General features: G+C 43.9%; 1 protein-coding gene across 3 annotated transcripts in view; it reads left to right on the top strand.

The window, feature by feature from the left end:
- LOC146785200 (fish-egg lectin-like) overlaps positions 1-12,362 on the top strand; it is a 211,976-nt gene that overhangs the window by 110,188 nt on the left and 89,426 nt on the right. For 2 of the 3 annotated variants that reach the window (XM_085634092.1, XM_085634090.1), the window contains exon 2: positions 7,719-7,946. In XM_085634092.1, coding sequence (XP_085490218.1) covers positions 7,719-7,946 — 228 coding nt within the window. The remainder of the gene's footprint in view (positions 1-7,718; positions 7,947-12,362) is intronic. The other variant, XM_085634091.1, reaches the window with a different exon arrangement.

The raw sequence follows: 12,362 nt of genomic DNA, 5'->3' as shown, positions 1-12,362 counted from the left end.
TGGATCGAGGAGCCTCTGTTCTTCCAAAAATGCTGAAAGCTTTTATGTATAATCTCTCCAAGAGTTTGCAGAAAAGAGGGAGCAGCGAGCTAGGTTGATAATTAGAAGGATTATTGGGGTCAGCATTAGGCTTTTTTTTAAGATGGGAGAAACTAGAGCAGTGTTCCAGATGATAGGGATTGAGGCTGATTCAGTTGAGAGATTAAAAAGAAACATAATAGTGGGTGCAATTAAGTTGGAGAGACTTTTCACGATACTTGGGGGTGGGGGCAGAGGTCCAGTGCTGATCCTGATTTGGCAGGCTCTAACAACCTCTGCGTTTCCACCAAAGTCCAAAGGAAACACTTTCCACATAAAAAGCAGCCTTGGGAGAAGGCATATTAATATCTGTCAGGTTGGCTCTGAGTTGGAGGAGAATGAACATAAATATTATTTATCCTTTCTCCCCAAAAACTTGTCTAGCGAGTCGCATAGCTCTCGCTAAGCCGGGATCACATGTGTACAGGCACGAGTTTAATAAACTTGTTAAGAGTTTTGAAAATTATTTTTGTGTAATTGTCTGCTTGATCGATCTTATTTATGATAACAGTTTTACTGGCCTTTTTGATAACATTTTGATAATTCTTCAACAGCAGTTAAAATTCTTCTTAATCTGCGGGATGATTAGTCCTTTGCCAACGCCTTTCCAGCCTCTTGCACTTGGGTTTTCCAGTTTTAGGTCGGTTAAAAAACAAGGGGCGTTGTTTCCATTGGGGTGGCAGAATTTTGTCTAAGAGGAGCAATTTGGTGAAGCACCTGGGAAAAGGAGTTGTGGAAATTTCCAGGAGCAACCTCATTATTTACATTACAGCGAGACTCGAAAGGAAGGTAAACCTTCAATCAATCAATCATTCAATCAATCAGGGAATTGTAAGTGCGCTACTCACCCGTGAGGTTCTCAAGGCGCTGAGGGGGGGAATCCGCAGACCTGTTTAGCTGAAGAGCCAGGTCTTGAGGGTCTTGCTAAAGGTGTTCAGGGAGGGGGCGCATCTGATATCTGCTGGTAGCTCGTTCCAGGTCTTGGCTGCAATGTGAGAGAAGGATCTTCCACCTGCTCTGGCTCTGTGGATGTGTGGGGTTTTGGCCAGTGCGAAGTTGGAAGATCGGAGGTTTCTTTTGGGTACGTGGAAGTTGATTCTGTCGTTGAGGTATTTGGGTCCATTGTTGTGTAGGCATTTGTAGGCATGAGTGAGGATTTTGAAAGTGACTCTTTTCTCCACGGGGAGCCAGTGGAGACTTCGTAGGTGTTGGCTGATATGTTCATGTCGGGGGATGGCTAGGACGAGTCTGTCGGCGGTGTTCTGTATTGTCTGGAGTTTGCGGATTAGGAACTTGTTGATGCCGGCGTAGAGTGCGTTTCCATAGTCCAGTCTGCTGGTGATGAGTGCGTGGGTGACTTTCTTCCTTGACTTAGGGGAGATCTACTTCAAGGTCTTGCGGAGGATGCGGAGGGTGTTGAAGCAGCTGAAGGTGACAGCGTTGACCTGTCAGTTCATGGTGAGTGATGAGTCGAGTAGGATGCCGAGGTTTTTGGCGTGTTCTGAGGGGGTAGATGGGCTTCCGAGGGCGGTCGGCCACCAGGTGCTGTCCCATGCAGAAGGGGTGGCACCGAGGACGAGGACGTCTGTCTTCTCGGCGTTGAGCTTCAGGCAGCAGTTGGTCATCCAGACTGCAACGTCTTGCATTCCTTTCTGGAAGTTGAGTTTGGCCATGGTGGGGTCTTTGGTAAGGGAGCGGATTAGCTGGGTGTCGCCAGCGTAGGATACGACTTTGAGGTCGTGTTGTCAGATGATGGCTGCGAGGGGGGGCATGTAGATGTTGAAGAGGGTGGGGCTCAGTGATGAACCCTGTGGGACCCTGGCAAAGGAGAGCCGAGGTCCAGATTTCCACTGTCTCATAGCTTAGCTGGTCATTTCTTTTGTTTAAAGCAGCTCATTTGTTTTTAGGATTTGAAAGTTAATCAGATAGTGATTGGTCCAGAGAAGCAGTAAAGGAAGTTCTCATCTATGCTCCAGAGAATTAGTAAAGATTAAGGCTAAGGTGTGGCTGTTCAAGTGCTTGGGTCTCACCATCACCTGTTTAAGACCTAATATCTCCATGTCAGCCAAGCCAAAGGCCATCTCATTATTTAGAAAATTTTCTCTATGAAAATTAAAGTCTCCCAAAAGTAAAAAGAATGTTGGATGCTAATATATGAGGAGCAATATATTCCGCTAAGCGGTGAGTAAAATATATTTTTGCTCCAGGGAGACAAAAATTAGTGCACCCTTCCAAGAATCGGTAGCTGAAAATGCGATTCTAAAGATACACGTTTTAACCCATTCAACTAACAGATTCTCATTAACGACTACTTTCACTGTGTCTTTGAAAGCGATTTCCACACCTCCACTTGGTCTGAAGTCTTTATCCAATTTAAGCAGTTGATACTGCTTTGGAAGACTTTAAGGGATACATGGTAGAGCTGCTACATTCAGACAAGTTTCTGTTAAGTAACACAAATCAGGAGTAAGGGAAGTTAGCAGATCTCAAAGTTCCTTTGAGTGCTTTGGCATAGATCTAATATATGGCTATTAAAGTACCGGAAGCAGCAGGGGAAGGGTAACTACATTCCAAACTTGGATTCGAAGGTCTTGAGTCCCTATTAAGTCCTGAAGAGCGGCTGATGTCAGGCCAGACCTCAAGTCATCAGTAAACATAGAAGAATTTGAAGAGCAGGAACATTTACAGCAAAGGACCCATGAACCACTTGGATGGAGAGCCATGGTACCTGGGTTTGGGATTAAGGAGGTGAAGTTCGACTGAAGAGTAACATCATTTATCTGTAGTAATAGTATTTCTAGTCAAAGAGGCAGAGTTTCTGGCACCTGGCGCCATTCGTGCATGGATGGGTGCAGGCAGACTTGCCTTTGGCACGCCTTTGATGCTCCGGCGGTGTTCCCGCTACACCCATCCACTGCGTGTCCATGTCCACATCCCAATCGGTTTAAATTAGGCGTCTCTTGTTGAAGAAATAGGGCGTGTAGACCATAAACTTGCCCCAAGATGACAGCCCACTATGGCAACCTGTAAGTAGGCTAAAAACCCTCAACTCTCTCCATTCAAACAGCCAAGACCGCAGCGGACCAGAGAGAGTGGTAAAGTGCAAGTGCCTAAAATATCACCGAACACAAAAACAGATTTAAAATGCAGTTGTAGTATTCCCCAGCCCAGTTGTAATAATGATGACGATTCCTAGACCAAAGTAAATATTATTAAAAAGTCGAGGCCAACAGTAGAAATATTAACAGTTTCTAGTCTGGTTTCTTTAGGAAATAAACTTAAAAGCAGCAGAGCGTGTTAAAAACAGTGGCAGGGAGTGTCAAATGCTCGCTATACTCTGCTGTGCGTCCTCGTCCCCGTTGCTCGTTGAGGAAATAGAGCACCTAGACCATAAACCTCCCTCAAAATGTCGGCCCAGTGTGGCATCCCGGAAGTAGGCTAAAAACTTGCAACTCTCCCTGCTCAAACAGCCAAGACTGCTGTGGACTGGAGAGTGAGGTAAAGTGCAAGGACATAAAATATCACAGAACACAAAAACGGGTTTAAAATGCAGTCATTATATTCCCCAGTCCAATTGTAACAATGGTAACCAGTCCTAGACCACAGTAAATATTATTAAAAAGTCGAGGCCACTGGTAGAAATAGTAACCCTGTTTCAAACCTGATTTCTTTAGGAAATAAACTTAAAAGCAGCAGAGCGAGTTAAAAACAGTGGCAAGGAGAGTCAGATACTTGCTATACTCCGCTTTAGTTTGTTATTTTCAGCGTTGCTTTATTGGTAGCACACACGCACTGCAGGCTGTCTAATACCGTCTGGTCGATTTGTAGAGTGGTAATAGATCTTTGAAGGTAAAATGACCATGGGTTCCCTTCTTGGGCAAACATGTTCTGGAGAACCGCTATTATGGTGTTGGGTGGGGCCTTTTTGATGTATACTTGTAGTTGACAAAGGACGCCATGCTTACCCATAATTGACCCTCCAGAACAAATTCCATCCTTATCAAGCAACACAAGCGGTATATTGGTAGTTTGAAGACCATTCTGTGTGCCTTGAGCTGGTACTTATCCATGATGTTGACTAGTTTACCTGGGTAGGCTTCTTGTCTGTACTTGATCATCGGTAGGAGGGTGTCTGCTATTAATCATCTTATTGGGATGGTAGAAGGGCTTGCCACAGCCTTATTTAGTTTGTACATTTTAATTAGTAATCATTCCTGCTTTGTCACGGTATACATCAGGTGCTTTTTGGCGCCTCTTTTTGTTGATACCCATACATCCAAGTAGTTGTAGGTGTCAGCTGTTTCGATTTTTAATGGGCCCAGACTCCAGGTAAAATGTGTTTTTTGGGTTGGATTACCAAAGACTAGTACTTTGGTCTTGGAGCCATTTGCCACCAATTTATTGTTCTGGTTGTACTTATCCATGGCTTTAAGGGCCCTCTGTAGGCCTACTCTAGAATGGTCCAAGAGGATTATGTCATCAGCATATTGAAATAATGTGCTTCCAATTTTAGACAGCATTAAGTTTGCTTATTTCAGTGCTGCGACGGTATCTGTAGTGTAGAGATTAAATAACAAGGGCGCTAGCACGCTGACTTGCTTGAGGTCGCTATCTGATTGGATTTTCCTAGTGGCTGTTGTCCGTGCTAACTTAACCTGCACTCAGGTAGAGGTATAAAGGGATATGATGGCCTGGAGCAGATTGTTCAGGATGCCCCAGTCCCTGATCGTTCTCCATAGGCTGTTCATATCGACCGGGTCGAAGGCGGGTGCGTAATCCACGAAACAGGCGCTGTTTTATGCTTGTTGCCCTGTAGATTAAGTAAAATCGGGTCACAATGTTCTCCAGTGTGAAGGACTTTGCTCTAAAGCCTGTTTGACTGGGTAGAACTATATCATTTACTTCAGCCCAGCGTACCAGATCGTTCAATAAAACAGATGGGTAAACCTTGACTGTATTATCCAGGAGGGCGAAGAGACGGTGGGTAGATGGATCTCTCCTGTCGCCCTTCCTGTATATAGAGTTCAGGATGGAGCCCCACCAGCTCTCTGGAACTTGCACAGTCGTTAGGCAGGTTTGGTAGAGCAGAGTTAAGATAGCAGACCACAGGTTGGAGTCTTCCTTGAAGACCTGGGCTGGTATACCATTGGGGCCAGGCGTCCCTGCCGCTTCAATAACCTTCAGGGGTTTAGAGACAGCATTTTCTGTGATTTGAACCCCTGGGGTTTGAGTTTCCAGACAGGTACTCGAAGCGTCCGATTCCTTGTTGGTTGAAGTTTTTGAAGCATTCAGGTTTCGTCTATGGAGCGTTCACTGCTGTTCAGTGATGACATTGGTTCTGGCCGCTGGTGGACTGATTTTATTCTTAAGATACCTCCATAGCTCAGCTTGCCCCTGTCTGCCGATTAGCTTCTATATTTGTATCCATTTGTTTTCCATCTGCTCATATTTTGCTACCCAAACCATCTGTTTGTATAGATTCAGCAATCGTGCTTTTAGTTCACCTTTTGTTGGTTTTTCCGTTCTTTTTGACAGGCTATTTGGAGACTGTGAACCTTCAATTTACTAATGGTCATATGTGGCTTTCGGCACAGGAAAGGAGCCTGTGTGCCTGCTGGTCTCTGGGTGTCCAAGCAGTACTCTGTTCTTGTTGCGAGAACTGCAAACTGGGGGCAGTCCGGTCATCTCACCTGTAGTTCGATTTTACTTTAATATGCGGTAGGCAATTGCGAATTTGCATTAGGATTTGCATCTGCTTTTCCGTGCAAAGGTAAATATTTAACCCTCTCTGTTCTATTCGCGAATAGGTTTCTGTCCACAGGATGAATTACTGTCTCTACTGCACGAGAATATTTGTACCTTCACCTTCTGGTTGTCAGGGGTGATGTATTTTTGCAGAACTGCCAGCTCACACTGCCAAAATATATCACACAATATTGGCTCCCTTCACACAATCACCCGGTGAGGATCCGGGTGAGGATCCGATATCACACGCGCAGAGAGCAAGTTTCTAGCTAACTATGTGCAGACTCTGCACAGCCAATGTCCGTTACAGAGTATGAAACCGCCCTGGCACATTGGCACAAGACTCAGAAGCTTGGCATTTTGGCGTTGGAATAGGGAGGCAGCGAATTTAAAGTGCGTCAGCCTGTACCCTGCTGCTCTCACAAAGTGAAACATTTTCACACGTTGGCAGGCTTGTTTTTCACAAACCTAACAAAATAGTTGCAGCAAATACTTAAGTGATTTTTAGGACTATGTTGATGCCCTCTAAATTAAACCTCTCCTAAAGTTGTTTACAAGATTTTTTTACATAGGCACTGATTACAAGTGGAGCCAGAAAATGCCGACCCGGTAATTATTGGGTGTGATACAGTCCACAGTTCCAGACAGGATTTAAAAGGAGAAAAAGGTTCAGTAATTACTGGAACATGATGATTTTGGTTGGGTAGAACCCAAATCCGTATGTCATGTCCTATTTTTTTCAGAGCCAATCTGGTAAAAGGCACTGTTTATCAGACACAATAAATCGTGAACCCCGTCATCACAAATATTTGAAAAATACCTAACAGCCCGCCAGGGACACTCGTGATCAGGCCCATTGTAGATGCCTTTATTGTGAACCCCAAAGATGGGTGCCTCAATAAAAAGATGTTTACAGAAGTTTAAAGATATTGGATAAACTGATATGTCTATTGAAGTACATACTGTGGGCCTTATTCACGAGGAATTGGTGTAGGGCAGCAGTACAAATCGTTTTGCTGCGCTGTCCTACACCAATGTGAAAGAGAAGGAATGCTCCGTATTTATGAAATATGGTGCATTCGCATCTTTCCCCCTAGCGCTGGTGCACAATTGGCTGCCTAGCGCCAACGCAGACACCCTTGCATCATTGTGCAAGGGTGTCTGCATTGCATACAGGATTGTTTTGTGCAAGAAGGGACATCTTCCTGCTCAAAACCAATCAATGGAGACATTTTCCTCTTTGTATGTGTGCTGCATTCTTTGGAAAGAGGACAAAACAATGAGATATTAAAACATTTCTCCTCATTACTCCTGCTCTGGGGAGCTTCCCCAGGTTTACATGATGTTGTAAATCTGGCGAAGCATAAAATCCATCGGTGTCGCATGGTAACACCCACCACAAAGCCCATGGAACACCTCCCTAACGTAGAGTAAGACAACACAGTGACTTGTGCTGGTTTGTCTTACTCCATATATATTAGGCCATTAAAAGACACATAAGGTGGCTTTGCCTAGCCTCATAGATATGGTTCATAGGATTTTGCCACCCATGCATCAGAAAAAGTGACGCTCAGGCAGCGCAGGCCGCTTGTAAATAAGCCCCCGTATCTCTACAGTATATCGCATTTCAGTGATCACCTGACCCATCAGCATCCTATTTCCCCCTGTGGCAACCGAGCTGAGGGTCATTACCGGGTCAGAATGTAAGGTATAGGTAACAGATTTTGTAGGATGATGGCCAAGATCAAGCAGCAGTGGCCTCATGTGGTAATTAATCATGTCTTAGAGTTAGTGGTAATCTACAATGGTTATTTATGTCGATACTTTCAATACTGCATGACGCAAAGATCTTCATTGTCTATGGCTGTTTAACATTCTGAGTTGTTACATTCCAGATCTGGAGTGCCGTGAAGTTGGCGGGAGCATCACGCAGATTGATGCGGGCAGTGCACAGGTGTCTGGAGTGAATGCAGGAGGCGGCATCTTCTTACTCTCCGGAGGCAGCTGGACTAGCCTACCAGGTGGTCTTACACACATCACCGTCGGTCCTGCTGGAGTTTGGGGTGTGAACAGTTATGACATGGTCTTTAAGTGGAATGGTGCGAATTTTGACCTACAAGAAGGTGTGGTATAGATATGATCATTGATATTGCATTCATCTGTTTTCAGGTGTAAACTACAAAACGGTTTCAGGAGCCAGCAAATGGGAATTACCAATCATATCCATAAAGTTAAAAAATGAAACAGATTTCATCATCCCATCCCATCTCAAAGTTCTGTTGTATAGGGTAAGGCCCATCCTGAAGAGAGAGGCAATCCAACACTATTTGTCTCATAAAAGAGGGGTATATTTACAAGAACTGGTGCACCACAGTTTTGCCACAGTGGTGTGCCAAAACAATTACAGCCACAGTACAACATATTCTAATGCCATGTTAGCATAGGATTTACAATATGGCGCTCCATGCCTTTAGAAAGAAGCCAGCATTGTAAAAACGGGCGCTGTTGTGTGCCCTGTATCATTAAGAAATGTGATGCTAATGCTGCAAAAGTGCAGTTTGGCCAATTAGCGTTTAGAAAATAGATGCTAGCCATCCTATTTTTAATTTTTATTTATTTAAGTGATTTGTAGAGCACATAGCTGCCCAAAGGCTTCCCAGCGCTAGGAGACTGATACCATGCAGAGGATAGAGGTGGATTAATAATACTGATAAAACAGCTGGGCTTTGATTGATTTCCTGAAGGCTGCTTCCATTTCCAGAAGTCTAGATTCGCTTGGAAATGAATTCAACAGCTTGGGTGCCAGGTGAGTGAAGGATCTGCCTCTCCATCTGGCTCTCCTGATTCTGGTAGTTTTTAGCAGTTGTTCAGAGCAGGATCTGAGGCTTCTGTTTGGGACATAAGGGATGAACAGGTTTTTGATTTTACTTGGGCCCTTGTTGTGTAGTGCTCTGTGTGTTATACAGAGTGCCTCGAACTTAATTCTGGCCTCAATCGGGAGCCAGTGAATAGCTTTTATATGCTTCCTGGCTGATTCCTGGATTAGGACCTTCCACAGTAGCCTTGTTGCCGCATTCTGAACCACTTGAAGTTTATTGGTAACATATTTTGATGCCCCTATGAGGAGTGAATTTCCATAGTCCAAACGTGATGTGACTAGGGACTGGACTACTGTCTTTCTGAGCTGTGTGGGGATACGCTCCAGGACTGTGCGGAGCAGTCTGAGTAGTCCAAAACATGTGCTTACTAGTTTCTTGGCTTAGATCACCATTGTTAGATCCTTGTCAAGCCAGAAACAAAGATTTTTGATAGTCACATTCGGAGTTGGTGGATTATTTAGGCAGTTGGGCCAGCAGATCAGGGACCTGGAGATTGCATTGTTCCCAAGGACCATCAGCTCAGTTTTATCCCCGTTGAGCTCCAGGCAGCTGTTTATCATCCATTCCACAACCCTTTCCATGCAGGGTGCTAAGCTATCTGAGTTGCCGTTAGATCTGGAATCTAGGGAGATCACCAACTGAGTGTCATCAGAATAGGATATCATACAGACATAAAACTCTTGCGCTACCCGTACTAGCGGTCCCATGTATACATTAAACAATGTGGGACTAAGCCCTGAGGCACCCCGCAAGTCAGAGGCATCGTCTTAGAGAGGAGGTCAGCTTCTACAACTTGAAAAGTTCTGCCTTCCAGAAAAGATGCCAGACACTGTAGGGTCTTATCTGTGACACCAAGGTCCAACAGTCTATTTTGCAAAGTATGGTGGCCCACAGTATTGAATGCTGCACTCCGGTTGAGAAGTAGTATAGTGGCTGAGCTTCCCTGATCCAGCGTTATTTTTAGTTCCTCTACTACTGCCAGGAGTGCTGATTCTGTGCGGTGCGCAGAAGCCCATCTGAGTGGGATGGAGGCATTGGCGTGTTTCCAGGAACTCTGTCAGAACTCCATTTACGTGTTTTTCTAACAATTTCCCAATAAATGCGAGCAGTGAAATGGGATGATAGTTTTCTAGTTGGGCTGGGTCTAAATTGTTTTTTTTTAACAGTGGTCTAATTATTGCATGTTTCCATGCACTTGGTACTTTGCCCGACACAAGTGAGTGGTTCATAATATTAGCTAGTATTAGGAGCAAGACCTTCGTAATTATTTTAAGAACATGCGGTGGAGCAGGGTCTAACGGTGAGCCTGAATTCACCTTATCCATCAGTAGTCTTACATACTCTGTGTTAACTGGAGGGAAGCTAATGAGACTGAGGGCAGAGAAGATCTGCACCTGATCTCATTCCTGCCTCGTCAATGTCTCTCATTCGGTCAACAATGAGCTATAAATGTTCATGACTTTTTTGAGGAAGTAGGTAGCTAAGTCATTACATCCTTCCTCTGTTGCCTTAGCCGTGTGGGTGCTGTGTGTTAGGGAGGTTAAGGATTTGACCGATGAGAAGAGTTCCTTTGAGGAATTCTGAGCCTGTTTAATCTTTAATACTTTTGTGGTATAGTCTAATAGCTTCCTTATACCTGGCTTTGAGTTGTGAGTAATAGTTCTTCCTCCATTCCCTTTAAATCTTTTTGCAGTTTTTCTTTAAGGATAATCGTTGAGTGTTACACCATAGAGCCTTTTTGGGCATGGATTTTGGTTTAGTGGATGTTCGGTGGTTTGCTTCAAAGCCCATGGGTGGTTGCATGGGAACTTCCTTGCACCACCCATGCAACGCCCTCTTGACGCAAAGTAACGCAAAGCAGCGCATACTTTAGGAAATTATCCCAGGCTAATCCTGATTTGCTTTGCATAGTAAATCCCAACATAACACTTTGCATCCGGTTTGCATTACAAAAGTTACACAAATCTGGTGTAAAACATTAGTAAAGTTGGCCAGTGCATTGGTTCATCACTGGAACTTGGTAAATGTTTTCTTACATGAAAAACAGTGCATTGTGACTGCCAGTGTAGAAGGTGCTTTGTGAGAGCTCGGTGTACGTCGTTGTACTAAAATAGAAGTGAATAGAGTCGGTCAGGCTAGAGGCAAACTGTGAGACCTTTGGCATATCTCATTCTGAGATGGTAGTGCATCATGCAGGTCAAGATACATGTGCTTTCTCTTGGGCCTTTGGTAGAGGGGTAGCAGAGGGTGTTGGAAGCTAGACAGAAATAGATTGACAGGGATCCCTGGAATACTTTGTGCTTGGATAGCAAATTGAGGTAAAAGTCAGGACACAGATGCATTGTGAGACTTCTATGAACGTCGTAGCACTTGAAGAACAGGACATAGTGCACGTCAGGACAGACATATATTGTTAGAGGTCTATGAAGTCATAGGCCGTCATTACAAGTGGTAGAGTTAATTGTGATTTGCATAGTAACTGGTGTTACTGCACATATCACAATTATGAGTTTTGTGATAAATATCAGCAGGTCAAACCTGCCTATATTTATTGGTGCAAATTTGGCCAGCATTTACCGGAACATGTGGATATTGGTGCAATAAGCATCGAAATCCACGTTCCTCCCCAAAACTTACAATTGAGTGATACATATCCCACCTGATAAATTCCGACTAATAATGAGGGCCTTAGTATGGCTTATGGTGCAAGCCTGGTGCGTAGTGTAAGTGAGAGCAGAGATACATTATGAGACCTTTGAGGTCTTCAAGTTTACATACTACCATATGTTCACACTCCTCTACACAAAAGGATCTTGGCAGTTCCAAAAAGGGCAATGGATTTTCTTACATGGGAACACATTACAGATTCATTTTTATGAGATTAGGGCAACAAACACAGAGCTTGACATTTGCCCAATGTCTGATTGGAGTACTTTATCTGTTCTTTGTTTTACCTTTGTATTCTGTGCCCTGCACGTTTGATTTTCCCATTGTAAATTGAGGCCATCAAGTATCAGAATGCAAGCTTGAAAAGCCTGACATGTGTCAATGTCTGAGCCCTGGAATCATTTTAAATGTGTAATCTTTCATTATCTTTATGGTCTTCTCTGTCTCTTACCAGTATTAAGAGGCCTCTGTGTTTGCCCTTCATTGTGGGGCAGCAGTTAATCACAGTTAATTTGCCACAAAACAATAAACCTTAATTCTGTAGTGCTTTCAAAATCATGGACAGTTGTCAACAGTCATCTATCAGTCTGGCTGGTAAATACATTCAGAATTGAACATGTAATTTCATGGCGGAGATCTCTGTACACCCAGGCACCAGTTTTTATAGAAAATGTGCAGGAAAGACTGGAAAAAGAGAAATTCCTACTACTAAATGGGAGGCGTTTAGGAAGGAGTACGGTGGGGTTTTGGTTGGCATAGCCTAATACAAAAACACCCACCCACAAAAGAGTAAAACCATTGCTATTTACAAACTACGGACCAGATTTACTAGCATTTTACATCAGGGTTGTGTCACGTTTTTTCAAGTAGCCCCAAAGCTAAATTTATTTCAGGGTCTACTAAGCCACGTCAAGTGCAATTTGCATGGCTTTTACTGGCTTAGTTAAAAAAAAGTAATGTAAGGCAGTCTTACGTTACCTTGCGTTGGGTTGG

This window comes from Triturus cristatus, chromosome 11, assembly GCF_964204655.1.
Source record: "Triturus cristatus chromosome 11, aTriCri1.1, whole genome shotgun sequence".
In the NCBI taxonomy this organism is placed as follows: Eukaryota; Metazoa; Chordata; class Amphibia; order Caudata; family Salamandridae; genus Triturus; species Triturus cristatus.
Note: the sequence above shows the minus strand (reverse complement) of the source record. Positions and strands in the feature narration are given on the sequence as shown.